The sequence below is a fragment of the Vipera berus genome (genome assembly GCF_964194415.1).
Source record: "Vipera berus genome assembly, chromosome: 7".
Classification (NCBI taxonomy): Eukaryota; Metazoa; Chordata; class Lepidosauria; order Squamata; family Viperidae; genus Vipera; species Vipera berus.
Window position 1 is genome coordinate 53,749,166 of NC_138209.1, and position 18,868 is coordinate 53,768,033.

At 41.1% G+C, this 18,868-nt stretch overlaps 1 protein-coding gene across 5 annotated transcripts in view; it reads left to right on the top strand.

The window, feature by feature from the left end:
- The window catches only part of AADAT (aminoadipate aminotransferase), a 104,666-nt gene that overhangs the window by 69,395 nt on the left and 16,403 nt on the right, over nucleotides 1-18,868 (top strand). For 4 of the 5 annotated variants that reach the window (XM_081332778.1, XM_081332781.1, XM_081332779.1 and 1 more), the window contains exons 7-11: nucleotides 8,024-8,089; nucleotides 8,783-8,865; nucleotides 9,323-9,419; nucleotides 14,721-14,782; nucleotides 16,882-16,946. In XM_081332778.1, coding sequence (XP_081188904.1) covers nucleotides 8,024-8,089; nucleotides 8,783-8,865; nucleotides 9,323-9,419; nucleotides 14,721-14,782; nucleotides 16,882-16,946 — 373 coding nt within the window. The remainder of the gene's footprint in view (nucleotides 1-8,023; nucleotides 8,090-8,782; nucleotides 8,866-9,322; nucleotides 9,420-14,720; nucleotides 14,783-16,881; nucleotides 16,947-18,868) is intronic. The other variant, XM_081332782.1, reaches the window with a different exon arrangement.

Genomic DNA, 18,868 nt, shown 5'->3' on the forward strand with positions numbered 1-18,868 from the left:
AGTCGCTTCATTCTTTCTGGCGCTACTAGTACTAGCCCTCTGCTCTTCCCCAGTAGCATATTGGACGCCTTTGATTGTGTGGATCATAACAAACTGTGGCAAGTCCTTAAAGAGATGGGCGTACCAGACCATCTTATTTGTCTCTTGAGAAACCTATATGCGGACCAAGAAGCAACAGTGAGAACTGGACACGGAACCACTGATTGGTTCAAAATTGGGAAAGGAGTCCGGCAAGGCTGTATACTGTCGCCTTGCCTATTTAACTTATATGCAGAGCACATCATGAGAAAGGCAGGGCTAGATGAATCAAAAGTTGGAATTAAGATTGCCGGAAGAAACATCAACAACCTAAGATATGCAGATAATACCACTCTAATGGCAGAAAGTGAAGAGGAACTAAAGAGCCTCTTGTTGCGAGTGAAGAAGGAAAGTGCAAAACTTGGGTTGAAACTAAACATTAAGAAAACCAAGATCATGGCATCTGGCCCTCTCAATTCCTGGCAAATAGATAGGGAAGAAATGGAGGTAGTGACATATTTTATTTTCCTGGGCTCCAAGATCACCGCAGATGGGGACTGTAGCCAAGAAATTAAAAGACGCTTGCTCCTCGGGAGGAAAGCAATGGCAAATCTAGACAGCATACTAAAAAGCAGAGACATCACCCTGTCAACAAAAGTGCGTATAGTCAAGGCTATGGTCTTCCCAGTTGCAATGTATGGCAGTGAAAGTTGGACCATAAGAAAGGCTGAGCGCCAAACAATTGAGGCCTTTGAACTGTGGTGCTGGAGAAGACTCCTGCGAGTCCCTTGGACTGCAAGGCAATCAAACCGGTCAGTCCTAGAGGAGATCAACCCTGACTGCTCTTTAGAAGGCCAGATCCTGAAGCTAAAACTCAAATACTTTGGCCACCTAATGAGAAGGAAGGACTCACTGGAGAAGAGCCTAATGCTGGGAAAGATTGAGGGCAATAGAAGAAGGGGACGACAGAGAATGAGGTGGCTGGATGGAGTCACTGAAGCAGTAGGCGTGAGCTTAAATGGACTCCAGAAGATGGTAGAGGACAGGAAGGCCTGGAGGAACGTTGTCCATAGGGTCGCGATGGGTCGGACACGACTTCGCAACTAACAACAACAACAACAGTGTGATCCATTATGTCAGGACCCACCCCAATTCGCATTTTAGGAAATAAGGACTCTTGGTGCCAAAGGAATTTTTTTTACTAAGGATAAATTGGTTGTGGAGATATGAGACAGGATCTGGTCTCGAGTCACATTTCAAATCTTATATAAGCATTCTCGGTTCAGCCCACTCCCCTCAAAACTCCATTTGGTTAGGATCCCATCAATTTGGTTGTCAGGTCCTTCCGTGGGAAGATAGGACTTCTTGCATTCCTTTGTTGATTGCCTTCTTCCTACAGCCCCAACAGACAGATCATTTCCCCCCCTTTGTTCCCCCAGATCAAAGGTTCTTTGAAAGCAGCTACAGATAGATTGAATAAACAATCCCCCCCTCCTTCTACCAGTATGGCAGAATCCCGGTAGGCACAATATTTTAACCATACATTTATGAATGTGTTATCAATGGATTCTGACACATTAGCCTTTTGGGCCCAGGGATGTATAATTTTTCTGGGGAAAATTAACATGCATATGCTTTCTTTGGTTTGTGTACATTAGTGTTTTTTTTCAATGAAGCAATTCTATCTGATTTCAAAGGTTGAAGTTGTGTATGAGCTTGGGAAATCTGTTCTTTTAGAACTTGTTCCAATCAGTCACAGTAGTTAGGATAATTGGGGATTTGAGTTAGGGATAAGAATCATCTGGAGAGTCATCAAAAACCCCACAGCATCAATTCTGCCATAAATCAGACCGTATTATTGTTCAAGAATATTTCCTACTGTTTATTTGAATTTACTTCCCTTTTGCTAATTTTTATACAATTACCCTTTTCAAAGTTAGTTACGTTGAATTGTTCTTAAATTATACTGGGATTTGGATTTGTTTTCTAATTTGTACAGTAATGTGCTTTGCCATTAGTGTGAATCTCTGGGATTCCCGTTGTATTCCCTGATTGAGGTTTTGAGAACCATGTTGTTCTCCAGCATGACGAATGGAGAATCTACAGATGGGTTGATCTTTCCTTTCTGCCCTAGAGACTAAGTCAATCAACCTTTGCCACGCCTCTCTTCTTCTGGCTAGGAATCCCCAGTCACGACTTAGTCTTAGCCCAAGAGAGACGTGGTGAAGATTTGCTCTAGTTTCTAGCAGACAAAACTGTTGGATTTTCACAGGTTGTACCTTTCCCTTCCCTTCCCTTCTCTGTGCTGATATCAGCACTTCGTTTCAAACCGTTGAGAGTAAGAGCAGTTTTGCAGGCTTTGGGTGCAGGTAGGGTAGCTTCCAGATAGGGTAGAAGTGCAGCGGTCGCCATTTTGAGCGCCGCTTTTACTGTTCCTAGGTGGGGGGGCTCTCCCAGAGAGGGCTTTTTAGACTCAAATAGAGTCAATTTTGGCCAAAGTTCTGTCAGCACTCTTATTAGCCCGGCATCAGAAGCAGCTGTCGCATTTCTTAATTCAGATATCAATGGAGCAGGAGGTCGCTTACTTTTGAAAGCCTTACAAACACTCTCAGTCCATTCCAGAAGGCTAGAGTTAAGGAGAGGCATTTCGAGGGTGCTGCTTCTCCAATTCCAGGCTCCTTGGCAGCTCCTATTACAATTAGAGGCAACAACAGCACCTCCAGCCTCCCAGGCATTATGGAGGTCCTCAATCGGTCAGGCAATTTCCAAAGACTTCAGGGCATGGCCGAGTGCCCGCTTTAACTGTCGCCATTTTCAGCGACTCTTACTACCACCAATTTCATTGATTATAAGTGTGCTAGCTAGCCCATTAAGTTGGTCTTGCCGCCACTAACAGGATCATAAATGTGCTGGCTACCCCATTAAGTTGGTTTTGCTGCCACTAACAGAATTGTGAGTGTGCTGGCTATCCCATTAAGTTGGTTGTGCCGCCACTATCAGGATTGTGAATGTGCTGGCTATCCCATTAAGTTGGTTGTTGCCACCACTATCAGGATTGTGAGTGTGCTGGCTATCCCATTAAGTTGGTTGTTGCCACCACTATCAGGATTGTGAGTGTGCTGGCTATCCCATTAAGTTGGTTGTGCCGCCACCACTTCTAGCCACAGCTTGGCTCCTTGCTACTGGGATCACCTCTCTGTTGCAAACACATTGAGATTGCCATTATTGTGATATCTCTGATTTTGCAATGGCAGATAAAACTACAGAAGCTCAGGTATCTCAAGGTGCCTCCAGCAGTCCTTCCAGGCACAAGAAATCCAGATCAGCCAAGCAGGAGGCTGCTGGGAAACTCAGATCTAAAGTTATCTCTGGCAGAAGGTCTTCCAAAGCTGCTGAGAAAGAAGCAAGCAGGAGGCACCAGTCATTGGAAAAACAATTCTCCAAAGCTGCAAAGCAAAAGAAAGATGCAAAGGTGGGTCAGATTACTTCTGTTCCCATGGAGGCATTGGTTTTTGGCCCTCAACAAGCTCAACAAGCTCCTTCAACTCTGCTGCTCCAAGTGCCTGGTCTTCAAAAGGGGAAAAAGGTCAGTTCATTTTTCCCATGGGAGAACAGGTGGAGATGGTTCCCCTTTCCAGTGAGGGGCTTGGCCTTCAGATCCCTGCTCCTCCGAGTACAGCTAGACCTCTGGGCCCAGAGGCCACATTCACTCCTACAGCGGCAGGGCTTTGCCCTCCAGAGGGTCAGGAGACAGATCTATTAGAACGAATGCATTTTCTGATTTCTCAGGCTATTGCCAAGGCGTAGCTTCATCCCTACACCAGAGAGCTTGACCTGAGTTGATAGCATCAGGGATCCCATCTCACAGCAATGTATCGTATCTCTCCCAGGTGGAAGCAGCCGCATACCAAGGGTCAGTTTCCCCCTCTCATTCCTCCAGGAATAGAATGTCGTTCATAGGGGATGAGGAGCAGAGAGAGCTGGGGATGTCAGAAGATGAGGACTTATCTCCTGATCCCCCTCCTTTCATAGGCCTGTTTAATCCGGCCCTCTTTAAATCCTTACTTCACAAGGCCAGGAGCACTGCTCAACTTGGTCCTGAAGGTGTCCCACCAGCCTGGGACCTATCAGTAAAGTCTTTTCAGAACCAACATTTACCCAACAGGACATTCCCTGTCCTCCCCTTTTCCTCAATGTAGTCCAAAGACAATGGGGAACGCCAGGTACTTTTCCATCCCTGGGGGTGGGGGGACTGATAAGTTATTTAATATGGCTCCAGCACTGTCAGGGATGCTAGCACTCCCCACTGTAGATGAGCCCTTAGCACCATTGGTTTCCTCCTTCACTGTGTCGGGATATAGCGGAGGTTCTGAAGTCAGAGGATAAGAAAGCAAGAGTTTAATTTCCACAGGACCCATCAAGCCTCAGCATGGGCGGTAAAGGCAGCTACATCAACTTTCTTTTTCGCCAGAATTTCACTCCTCTGGCTTTGCCAGTTATAGCCTAGGGTCCCACCAGAAGAGGTACGGATGCACCAAGATTTAAACAAATTAGTGGCTGCATCAGAATACATGGCTGACTCGTTGCACGTGGCCAGATTTTTCTCCCAGGCATTAGCATTTAATGTTAGCTCCTGTAGACTTCTGTGGCTCAGGCATTGGCGAGCGGATGTTAGGTCCAAGTGGCGGTTGGCCTCAGCCCCTTACGTAGTCAAAAGAAGCCTCATGAAAGAGGCCATTCGACATCTCCTGGAGATCCAGGCCATAAAACCGGTACCGGCAGGGCAGAAGGGACAGGGTTTTTAATTCCATTCTGTTCATCGTTCCGAAGGCCTCAGGATGATGGAGGGCAATCCTAGATTTAAAGAAATTAAATGTCCATTTGGCATACAAGAAGTTCAAAATGCAAATGCTCCAATCCATATTAGCAGGCATCAGAAGGGGGACCTCCTGACATCCATCAACCTCACGGAGGCCTACCTACACATTCCCATCCTTCCCGGACACCGTAAATTCCTCAGGTTCTGCTACTCAGGCCACCATTTTCAGTACAGAGCTCTACCATTCGGCCGGTCATTGGCCCCCACACCATTCACAAAGGTCCTGGTGGTGCTGGCCGCGCATCTGAGTACCATTCTGGTGCGTGTCCAGTGTTATCTGGACAACATCCTCATTCAATCCTCCTCAGTGCAGTTGGCTTAGTCAGATTTGGCATTATCCATCAAGACCCTCCAGGATGGGTTTTCAGTAAATTTTCCAAAAAGCCAAACAGTTCCCTCCACCCGCCTCCTTCACCTTGGCACAGTGATAGATACAAGGAAGTGCGAGGTTTACCTGTCTCAGGAATGTTGGGACAGTATCCAATCCCTAGTCACCCAGATTCAAAGGGAGCGAGTAGTCACCCTAGCAATCCTTTCTCAACTGCTAGGAAAAATGGTTTCCTGCATAGCAGTGGTTCCTTGGGCTCGACTTCATTCCAGAACCCTCCAATGGTTCTTGCTCCCATTCCAGAGACTAGGCACCAGTTCCTCCAACCACAGGGTAAGGGTCCCATCACAGACCTTGAAATCCCTCCAGTGGTGGGTCCCCCCAGCGATGGCCAGGGGAACCTTATTCAAGGAGCCCAACTGACTCATCCTAACATCGGATGCCAGCTTGTTCGGCTGGGGAGCGCACCTGCAATTCCAGTTAGCCCAGGGTTGGTGGTCCCAGTCAGATCTGAAGCACAACATAAACTAGTTGGCTCAGAGCTATACATTTGGCTCTACACCACTTTCGCCACACAGTAGCAAGGCAATACATTCTAGTCCTCATGGACAACCTGGCGGCAAAAGCCCATATCAATAGGCAAGAAGATACCCACTCCAGGTCCCTCATGGCCGAGGCTCAATTATTAGGAACCTGGGCAGAGACCAACCTCTCCTCCCTCAAGGCAGAGCACATCTTGGAAGAGACGAATCGGCAAGCAGATTTCTTGAGCAGGGCAACAGTGGACCACTCCGAGTGGTGCCTGAACCCAGATCTCTTCAGGGAGTTATCGGAGAGGTTCGGTCATCCAGCGGTGGACTTGTTCGCTACCCCGGCAAATTCCCAGCTCCCAAGATTCTTCTCCCGGTTCCCGTCTCCAGAGGCAGAAAGGGTAGATGCCCTCTGCAGCCCATGGCCCAGAGAGCTCCTGCATGTGTTCCCTCCTCTCCCTCTGATCCAGGCAGTTATTCAGAAGATACTGCAGGAATGGGCAGAGGTGATACTCATTGCTCTCCACTGGTCAAGACGGCCATGGTATGCTGACCTCGTAGGTCTCTCAATCTCTCCTCCGTTGAGGATACCCCAAGATCGACTCTCCCTCAGCCAGGGGATTCTACAACATCCAGAGCCTCAGTGGCTCCAGCTAACCGCCTGGCATTTGAAAGGAAACTCCTAACAAAAGAGACCTACTCATCAGATGTGTTTACCATGGATTCAGGCTTCAAGAAGACCTGCAAATAATAGAATTTATGATTCCACATGGAAGAATTTCTGTAACTGGTGTGGGAGACAACAATTAGATCCAGCTACAATTCCTATTCCAAGAATTCTGCATTATTTACTGGAGGGACTTAAGAAGGGCTTAGCACCCAACACAATCCGCAGACAAGTTGCTGCCCTGTCCACGGTGCTCACATATGGCACCTCAGAACCCTTGGCTCAACACCCCATGGTACGTTCCTTTATCAAGGGAGCAATTAACAGCAAACCACCCGTGGTTCACAGATATCCCTTTTAGCACCTGTCCATGGTCTTACAGGCTCTCACCCCACCTCCATTTGAGCCCATCAGAACCTCCACTCTATGGTTCTTGACGCTTAAGGTCGCCTTCCTAGTAGCCATCACTTCGGCTAGGCACATCTTGGAATTGGCAGCACTCTCAATTAGAGATGACTTATGTATTTCTCATAATGACAGGATGGTCCTACGCTTAGACCCCTCCTTCATCCCCCAAAATCAACTCATTGTTTCACAGGGCGCAGGAGATTGTGCTGCCAGATTTTTGTCCTGAGCTGTCCTATGATTTGGAACGTAAATGGCACACCTTGGACGTTCGTAGAGCCTTGCGTCGCTATATTAAGTGAACTGCCTCTTTTGCAAATCTGAAGCTCTGTTCGTTTCATTCCAGCCCTCTTCAATGGGTCAGAAGGTGACTGCCTCTACTATCGGCAGATGGATTAGGGCTTGCATAGCAGGAGCGTACCAGACGCACTCCTTGCCACTTCCAAGACGACTCACCGCACACTCCACTCGCAGTGCGGCAACTTCAGCGGCAAGGGCGACACAGGCGTCCATCGAAGAGATATGCAGGGCAGTGACATGGTTGTCTCCTTCCCCATTTGTGAGGCATTATAAGTTAGATGTGTTTGCCTCAGCAGACGCTTCATTTGGTAGGAGATCGTGGGACACAGATAGTGGGACAGATAGTAACAGATAGTGGGACACAGGCCTAGACTTCTTCCCGCCCATAGGGACAGTGAGGATTTGGTATGTCCCATCTGTGGATTCTCCATTTGTCATGCTGGAAAAGGGGCGTTGTCTTACCTGAACGCCTTTTCTCAGCATGACGATGGAGAATCCACTCCCCCCCCTAGGGTCCATCCAATCCTGTGTCAGGAGAATTTGAGCCACCACCTTAAAAAATCATCAACTGCTGCGCCTTCGTCGTGACTAGGGATTCCTAGCCAGAGGAAGAGAGGCGTAGCAAAGGTTGATTGACTTAGTCTCTAGGGCAGAAAGGAAAGATCAACTTATCTGTGGATTCTCGATCATCATGCTGAGAAAAGGTGTTCAGGTAAGACAACGCCCCATCCCAGCAAGGAAATTGAAACAGACTTCAAAATTCCCCCAACTGATAACAACTGAATGTTTTAACCATACAAAACAGCTCATTTGGTAGCAATAATATATGATTATGAAACAATTGTTTTTATTATTTTGTTTGCATGTATGAATATGAGTATATATATTTCTTTCAGCTTGCAAGACAATATGATTTCCTTATAATAGAAGATGATCCATATTATTTCCTTCAATTTAACAGGGTGAGTTTTTGTTAATTGTGAACTAGAAGCTACAGCAAAGAATGCATGGATTTGTATTCTTTGGATATTTCTATATAAATTGTGTTATAATTTATCACTACTGTTTTCAAAGTCGGTAGAATATTTTTTCCATTAATTATGATGCTGTTTTCAAAGCTACAGAAGGTATACCATAGATTTCTGGTACATATGCATTTAAAGCCTCAACAATATCCATAAAAGAGTATCATTATGGTTTTAGGCTTATATGCTGAGCAATATCAGTTTTTATCAGTTATTAAAAATATGAGAACATATCTGTGATTTCATCTACACACATTTCAATTTAAGAAAAAACACTAGACCAAAACATTCTATTTAGACTTTCTGTATCTTGATAATGTATTATTGTCAAGAGGCATCGTTTATAATGATTCTCCTTTGCCAAATATTCCACTTCTTGTACATAGGTAGTTATACTTTAAATAATTGATAGACCTTTCAGAGTAGATTTGGGGCAGATATTGAGATGGGTGGGGAGTATAATGGGAAACCATGCTACCTGAATGGAAATGTTGGATGCAGCCCAGTTTTGATGCATGAATAGGTTTCATCATGCATGTATACCCTTTTTTAAAAAAAAAATTTCCACATGTAAGCCACCTTGTGCAAGTATTATTTACTAACAGCAAACCTTTGCTTTCTTTCCTAAAGCCTTGGGCACCAACCTTTCTTTCAATGGACATTGATGGGCGAGTTATCAGGACTGACTCCTTTTCTAAGATTCTCTCATCTGGGTAAATTCAACTGCACCATAGCTGGACATTCAGTTACATGGGGGCTGGCCAAGCACACACTTGAAAATCCCTAAAGTTACTGGTATAAATTTAATTTGAACAAAGTCTTTGATTGTAGTCTTTTTTGAAATTGAATTATATGATTTAACAGTCAATTGTTGTTCCATGAATACATCTTCTATCCTTTCAATTTTCATGACAGTAATCTTTTTCCTGAAACAGTATCAGATTTTTTCTTTGTCTTAGTTGTCCAGTTCCATCATTAGTTATATGATTCCTATTTAATTAACTTTTATAAAATTGGTTTGTTTTTCTCTTCGTGATACTTTCATAATTTGCTTTTGTTGCCTCAAAATGAATATGAATATTAGGATATATATTGTCTTCCACAATTTCAGACATGGTATTTTATGTGTATGTAAGGAAGTATTTTAAGTATATTTTTATTTTTGCACAGGCTAAGAATTGGATTTCTAACTGGTCCTAAGCCATTAATTGATAGAGTTATTCTACATATACAGGTTTCTACAATGCACACCAGTACATTCACACAGGTAAGAAAATATAAATATACCGGTATATTCTCAGCTAACAAAGCGAGAGAGATCCTGTGGCTTAGAGGTGAAAACAACTGCCTAATGTGTAATGTGTAATCAGCCCAGGTTCGAATCTCAGAAGGGTATGGCTGACTGATGAAAACTAATAAGTTTGAAATGCATATCAGTCTCCCTTAATTCTTTGTTAGCAATTTAAAAATGTACACAAATATGAGCTGTCACCGGTGTGACTATTGCCTGTCGATGGCCTTCAGGATAGGCTGACACAGGAAATAAAGATTTGTCCCATGTTTGGGGCCTAGCAAGGTAATCTAAAAACAGTTAACAAGCATTTGTCATATATATATATATATATATATATATATATATATATATATGTATGTATGTATGTATGTATGTATGTATGTATGTATGTATGTATGTGTATATATATATATATATATATATATATATATATATATATATATATATATATATATATATATATATATATATATATATATATATATATATATATACATCCGTCATCATCAGGCTGGTGGCTTTAGCTTCCTTCTTCTGGGAGAAGCATGTGGCTGTTTGTTCCTCTTTTTTAAACTGCCAGAGGGGGTGTGTTCTGTGGGTGGAGGTGTGCTCTGATTGGGTGGGGGACCAAGTGTGTTCTGATTGGGTGGGAGTGTGTTTTGAATGGTGGGTGTGTTCTGATTGGGTGGGGGTGTGTTCTGAGTGGATGGGCTGGTCTCAGCTGCCAGCTCCAGACCTGAGCTGGTGAGTTGTGCTGCTTTTGTTCGGCTTCGTGTTTGTGGTGGTGCCATGTTTTTATAGTGGGTGTCAGTTTGCTTATTGTGTGGTTTGGAGGGGTTTAAAGTGGCTGATGTTGCAGCTGTAGTTAGGTTTCTCTTTTGTGGTTACTACAGCTGCAACATCAGCCACTTTAAACCCCTCCAAACCACACAATAAGCAAACTGACACCCACTATAAAAACATGGCACCACCACAAACACGAAGCCGAACAAAAGCAGTCGAAACATTGCGCCTACACCTTTAGTTCTACGCGGGGAAAAACCCGAATAACCAAAGATCCACATACAAACACCCGCGAAAACCTCAGAAAACATATATATATATATATATATATATATATATATATATATATATATATATATATATACTCTTAACTTTTAGACACAAACATCAGTATAACATCCATGTATTTATAGAATCATCTAAAACAGTACACTGAAGAAAAGCTTTTCATTATTTATAATTCCTTAATCCTATATAATATGTTTGATTGGCATAATTTTAATAAAAATTAAGTTTTTTCCTATAGAAAAAAGTACCAACAGGATGAAAAGTTAGGCCATTTTAAAAAGAAAATATTCTTTCACTGATTTTATTTAATAGCTCTTAAAATACTTTATAACTTGTTTATAGTTGTGAGCGTTTGAAAGCTCTGATGGATACAGTATTAGTTTTTCTACAGCAAACCCTTTCTCTGTTCCACTTCTGTAGCTATTATTAATAAAGTTATGAACAAGCCAAACAACTATTACTACTGTTAATACTACTAATAGTATTGGTTCCTGGCATATCTACAGTGAGGGAAAATAATTATTTTAACAGAGACAGAATAACAACAGCAAAATCCAGAAAAGCACATTTCAAAAAAGTTATGTTGATTTGCATTTTAATGAGTGAAAGAAGTATTTGACCCCTTTGCAAAACATGACTTAGTACTTGGTGGCAAAACCTTTGTTGGCAATCACAGAAGTCAGATGTTGTTTGTAATTGGCCACCAGGTTTGCACACATCTGAGGAGGAATTTTGTCCCAGTCCTCTTTGCAGATGCTCTCCAAATCTTTAAGGTTTTAAGGCTGATGTTTGGCAGCTCTCACCTTCAGCTTCCTCACAGATTTTCTATGGGATTAAGATCTGGAAACTGGCTAGGCCACTCCAGAACCTTAATGTGCTTTTTCTTGAGCCTTGGCCATATGTTTTGGGGCATTGCCATGCTGGAATACCCATCCACGACCCATTTTCAATGCCCTGGCTGAGGGAAGTTCTCACCCAAGATTTGACAGTACATGGTCCCGTCCATCGTTCCTTTGATGTGGTAAAGTTGCCCTGTCCCCTTAGCAGAAAACCTCCCCCAAAGCATAATGTTTCCACCTCCATATTTGACGGTGTAGATGGTGTTCTTGGGGGTCATAGGTAGCATTTCTCCTCCTCCAAACGGCAAGTTGAGTTGATGCCAAAGAGCTCGATTTTGGTCTCATCTGACCACAACACTTTCACCCAGTTCTCCTTTGAATCATTCAGATGTTCATTGGTAAACTTCAGATGGGCCTGTACATGTGCTTTCTTGAGCAGGGGGACCTTGCAGGCGCTGCAGGATTTCAGTTTTTCACAGCATAGTGTGTTACCAATTGTTTTCTTGGTGACTGACATCATTGACAAGATCCTCCCATGTACTTCTGGGCTGATCATTGAAACTCCACAAGGTAAGATCTTGCATGGAGCCCCAGACCAAGGGAGATTGACAATTATTTTGTGTTTCTTCCATTTGTGAATAATCGCACCAATTGTTGTCACCTTCTCACCAAGCTGCTTGGCGATAGTCTCCTAGCCCATTCCAGCCTTGTGTAGGTCTACAATCTTGAACAGCTCTTTGGTCTTGGCCATGGTGGAGAGTTTGGAATCTGATTGATTGATTGCTTCTGTGGACAGGTGTCTTTTATTACAGGTAACAAGCTGAGATTAGGAGAACTCCCTTTAAGAGAGTGCTCCTAATCTCAGCTCGTTACCTTTATAAAAGATACCTGGGAGCCAGAAATCTTGCTGATTGATAGGGGATCCAATACTTATTTCACTCATTAAAATGCAAAGCAATTTAAAACTTTTTTGAAATGCATTTTTCTGGAATTTTTTGTTGTTATTCTCACTGTTAAAATAAACCTATGATTAAAATTATAGACTGATCGGGCTTCTGGTTTGCGATCGCGGTGCTGGCGGATGTGATGAGAGATTGCTCCCTTCATCCGTTTTTTCCCCGCTGGGGGACCCTGAAGAGGGTCGGAGGTCGCCCTGTAGGGGTGACGAGCATGAAGAGGACCTCCAAGTGATCGTTGAAGTGCGGCAGCCCTCCTGTTTGATCCGGGGCAACTCTTCAAACTGATGGGGAAAAGATCAGGCATTTATGGCCCATCATCAAGCTGCTGACAGACGAGGCAAAACTTACTAACAAGCACCCTGAAAGCAACATGGAGAAATTGGGTGAGATTTTATCTTCTCTGTACCCCAATTACTTTTCCTTTTCCTGTTAAAAGCTTCTTGAAAAATTATCCCCTTCTGAGGAGAGAGGGAAGGGAACTACTTTCCCCCACCCTCTAAAATGGCGGCGTCTGCTTACTCGGGAAATAAAGCTTTGAAAAGATCTACTTAACACAATTGAATATCTATTTTCTGTTTGGAATTTGGGGACCCAAAAAGTTGCTATTCTTACTGGAACCTGCTATTCTACTTTTATTTGTAAAAAGAATTTGAATCAGATAAGAACCTAGCCCAGGATCTGAAAAAGACTCTAAATGCTATCAGGGACATCTTGTGGCGAAGCTTGGTACAGCAGTTTTTATTACTTCTGACAAAGAGACTTGCTCACAGCCCAGATTTGACCTTGGTATTATCTATGAGAGACTTATCTTGGAGAGAGCAGCTGGGCAGTGAAATTGGCTTCTAGGAATGGTGGAGGTGAACATTTACTGACTCTTGTTTAATATAGCCTTAACTAGAAAGACCATCTCTAACTATGTCAGAAATGGGGGAGGATCAACAAAAGATTTTGGATATGTTAAAATCTTTACTTGAAAGCATTTTGGCAAACACTGAGAAACTTAAAGCTAATCTGAAAGACAAAGGTGCCAGCTTACCCCCAGAACACGAAACCCTGATTGCAGCTAGAAAACTACTAACAACAGGAGTGGAACAAGTGGATATGAAGACAGAGAGCTTTACAGAACAGCAAGCACAGTCTGCTGAAAATCCAGAAAACAAAACAATAACTCCAAAACTGGAAATGACCTATGCAAACCAGAAGAAATTTGAGAAAGAAAAAGACCAGATCGAATTGAAGACAACTATATCAGAACAAACACAGGGATCTGGGATATCAGGGTGACAGCCTAATGATTATAAATGGACCAGATCTTTCAGAAAATTGGCAATGAGATGGTCTCCTTTAATTCAAATAATATATACAAGAATGAAGGGAGATCTATCTGATGATTTAAAAGCATTGATATGGAAGCCTGGTTGGCAAAAGAAGAAAGCTAGAATTAGGTTGAAAAACTGGGGCCTTTTGATTTATTAGAGAAGACCCTAAACTGTCAGCTAGTGGGCTAAAGGGAGATTTTGAGACAAAGAGAAATTTGATTACTAGATTTAAAATAGTTGGAAAATAGTAAAAAGTAAGGGATTAATCTGTTTAATATTGAAGATTTAGATTTACAAGGGAAATGTAAACTAACTATTAGAAAATAGGTTTGAATTATTGACTAGCCCGGAGAATATAGATGATGGATTTGAACTAATAATGGATACTCTATTATTAAGGTGGTGATGTATTAGGGTGAGAAATAGAAAATGTTTATGGAATAGAATAAGAATATATACTGCTCAAAAAAATAAAGGGAACAGAAAATAAGACATCCTATTATTAAATACAGTACATTGTGTTGTTTAAGTGTTCCCTTTATTTTTTTGAGCAGTATAGTTAAGTAACTAATATGTGTATTTTAAACATTATATTTTTATGAAGTGAGATAAAGGAAGTTTGGGTTACCTGAAAGTTAAATACTATGGATATTAAAGATCAAACTGGAAATACGTAATTAAAAATTAAAATTAGGTAAAATTTAATAACAGGACATTGATTGTTCATCAAGATTTATTAAGATATGTATAAGCAAAAAAAATGTATGAATGCTATAATGAAGTTTATACTAACTTTTGATACAATTAGAAATTTGTTAGCTTAAATATGAAATAGCAAATGTTAAGGGAAACAGAGACGGAAGTATTTGATGATGTAACATGAGATACCTACTAAAGATTGTATTACTGAAGTATTGTTTAACCCAGTTACCACATTGCCTTCTAAATACTTATATGTAAAACTGGAAAATCAATAAAATATCTTTTTAAAAAATATAGACTGATCGTTTCTTTGTCAGTGGGCAAATAGTTGTTATATGTTGATGAGCAAGTAACATACTGACTGTAGACCTACTATTCCTATAGATTATGATAGCCCAGCTTCTTCAACAATGGGGACTGAAGGGTTTCCTGGACCATGTAGAGAGGTAAATATATTTAGCGTACTTCATTTTTGATAAACTATATATTTGTAATTATTATATTCTCATATATATTTTAAACATATGTTGTTTTAATATTACTGTCACAATTCTGTACACACACACACACACACACACACATACTGTACATAAAGACATATTAATATAGTGGCCGCAATAATATATGCAATTTATTGTGCTAAAGTCCATTCATTTGAATGTACAGATTTAATTTTCTGAGAGCTGCCCATTGAAATACTTGCAAAGAATTCCGGACATTGTAATCTAAAACATCTTGGAATTGCAGCAAGTGTACATGTATCCTTTTAAACATGGTTAAATTAAATATAAATTAAATGAATTAAAAATATTTAGAATGGAATTTTTATTTCTAACAGTATCAGAAATTACTGTACATGTTTTGCAGGACTCTGCATTTTACAGTATATGCTGACTTTTGGAAATTGTAGAAATAAATAAATTACAAATTAGGGAAACTGGAAAAATTGCAAGCGCTGGATAGTTTATATCAAATGGATAACTTCACAAGAAATTGGCTAAAACGTAAAATCAACACACTGACATGAATTGAAATCTGTCCTTTACATTTGAAAGGAGCAGATGAAAAAAAGGAATACTATCTCATGAACTCTGCTCAGAGACCCAACTGTTTAAATTGAGCCCCATCCACTTCTTCTAGTTGCTGGCAGCCACTCATAGCAGGAGGCCATGTGGCACGTCTTGCCGGTGCTGCCAGTTATGTCAGGATACCACATGGCACATTGTACCAGTGCTGTCGCGCACGCCACAATACACCACATGGCATCCTGCTGCAACCAGCAACACTGATGTGATGTGCCACATGGCCTCCTACCATGAACGGCAACACCAGCGTGACACACCACATGGTATCCTGCAGCAAGTGGCAGCACTGGCACAACACACCACGAGTGGCACCACTTGCACGATGCGCCACATGGCATCCTGCTGCGAGTGGCAGCACTGGCGTGATACGCCACACAGCATCCTACCACGAGCTGCAGCACCAGCACAATGTGCCATACGGCATCCTGCCACAAGCAGTGGCACTGGCACAACATGCCATGTGGTGTCCTACAAGTGGCTGTGAGAGGCTGCAGAAGTCAAGCAGTGGCGTGACAAGTGTCAGGGCGTGGGAGGCCTGGCTGCAGTAAGCGGGTAAGACATCCCCCGAAAATAAGATCTAGTGTCTGTTTTGGAGACAAAAAAATATATAAGACCAGGTCTTATTTTCAGGGAAACACCGTAGAACTGTAAATTAAGCTTTTATTTGATTTGTAGGGTTTTTTCCCTCCTATCCCATATTGTTTTCCTTTTGGGTCACAGTTTTTAGTTATGTTGTTTTATATAGGAATACCATAATCCACATTATTTGGACATCCTCTTCCATCAGGAAACAATCTATAAATATCATTTTGTGCTAGAAAAGAGCTAAGAGATAGAGATGTATTCAAGTTTGTGCTACAGTCAGTGAAAATTGAAATCCAATACGTACTTTACATTCACATTTATATCAGAATTGTTATCTGAACAATAAATGATCCTAATAATGATACACAGATTTTTTTGTTGTTTAATGATTCTGAAATCATTAAAGAACAAAAAAAATCTGTCATTATTAGGAATGATGCATCCAAATGCATCCAATTCAATATAGTTTGGATGCATCAAAAAGATATACACAGGGAAAGGCCATTTAATGTTCTTTGCATAGTAATTATATATACAGTATTCCTCCTGGCAGATTTTTATTTAAAAATTGCAGTAATTAAAAAATTATCTTAATTTTGAAGAATATCTACAAACTGTTATTTAGGGCACAGAAGTCTTTATAACCAATTGCTATTTCTATAAAGTTCATAAAGTCTTCTCTAAACCAGGGAGTTGACTATCTGTGGCCTTCAACTCTCAGAATTTCTCAGCCAGCCATGCTGAGTCTTCAAATTCCCAGGATTGGACTCCCCTGACCTAAATGACCTTCCTTGTTTTGAGCATGAGAACTGTTAATTTGGAAGACTTTCTTCATCATTATGCTTTTCTCTTTTCTTTTTCTCATCTTTTGCTAGTGTGGTGGATTTTTACAAAGAACAGCGAGATGTGATGCTTAATGCAGCAGATAAATGGCTAAAAGGTTGGAGTCAATAATGAACATTTGAACTATTAATATATGACAGAAATATACTACTAAAAAGATGATTAAAAAGGGAAATGTATAACTTTTCCCTTGGTTTTGAGAAGTGTGTGAAAAATTAATGTATCCCATTTTAGGATTACCTTCAGTAAAAACAATCTTTTTCCTTTTGAAGGTTGTTCAATGCCCGGTAATAACTCTCCTGTGAAAATATAATATGGTCCCTTGCCTTTTGCATTTTGTTCCTGTGTTTCATTTCTGCCATTGCTGTGCCCCTACAACTATTCCAGATAACATACTTACACTTGTGGTTCCTTTTAGTTAAAGAAGCTTCTCTGTCAGGCATAGGTTCATTTACTGATATCATTACTAGCCAATAAAACTCAACACAGTCCTTGGATATAGGTATAGATATATGGATATATACATTTGTCAAGTCCATAATATTTCCCACATGTTACTACATTCTACTAATGATGATGCTAATTGTTCATAACTGTTTATTCAATAAATTGTGTACAGATAATCCTCAATTTATGACAACAGTTGGGACCAGAATTTCCATTGCTAATAAGACCTTTTTGCTGCAGTTGTTAAGTGAATCACACAGTTGTTAAGTGAATCTAGCTTTCTTCATTTACTTTGCTTTTTGGAAATCAGCTGGGAAAATCACAAATTGTGATGTGACCCCAGAAGTCTGCAACTGATATAAATAAATGCCAACTGCGAAGCACCCAAATGTTGATCATATGACCATGGGGATGCTACAGTAGTCATAAGTGTGAAGCATAGTTGTAAGCTATTTTTTTCAGTGCCAAATACTTCAAACAGTCACTAAACAAATGGTTAAGTCAAGGACTACTTATATTGGAGCTAAACATTATAACTGATAGCTATTTCACTAGACACAACGTGATGGATATCATTGTGTCAGCCTCCACCAGATAGACCAGGCCAGAGATTCAACCTAACAGACTAAAACCGACTTTATTAGTAACAGCTATAGTAAACAGAATTTTACAAATGTGATTGTGCTCCATAAAGGCTATCTTCCTTATTCTTTGATACCAGCCTAAAGCTCAGCCATATATGCAGAAGCTTACTCAAAAAGAAATCCTGTTTTGTTTATTAGAACAGATTTTTCAATACAGCCATTTGTAGTGAAGAAAATAAGTTGCATTTACTTTACCAGCAATAATTTAAAATGAAAACATACATATACCATACATAATGTCAGAACCCACCCCAATCCACATCTTAGTAAAGAAGAACTCTTAGAGACAGGATTGTCCAAACAGGAACTTTTACTAAAACATGGTTGACAGTGGATAATCTAGACAGGATCTGGAAACTGTCTCACATATCGATGCTTTTAAAGTGTCCCCGAGTAATAACCCCTCCCTTCAGTCCCTTTGGTCAGTACCGGATCAGTCAAGTTTCAGGTGTCAAACTCCTCGTGGGAAAGGAGAGCACCAGTACATTTGCAACATTATTACTTCCTCCCCTTCGTATTCCAGTTGGAGATACAAACCAGAATCCCCCCCCCCCTTATCTTTGTTCTTCTTAGTTCAAAGGGTTTCTTCCCTGGTCTTTTGTGATGGCCTCCAGACAGGCTGAATAAACAAACCTTGCATCTAAGAGATAGAGATGGCTCTTAACAACCCTGCCTTCTCTTTCCCTCCTTGGAAATGGCAGAATCCCGTAAGGGGGTGAGATTTAGATTTGCACAGATAGGGAGTTAGAAATGAACTATAAATGGATTCTGACACATATACTGTTTATTCTGTACCCAGCCAGGATTTTGTAGTTTGTATCAATCAGGACAGACCTGGAAGGAACATTGGAGGTCTTTTGTCCAACCCCCTGCTCAAGCAGGAGACCCTATACCATTTCAGACAATTAGCTTCCAGTGTCTTCTTAAA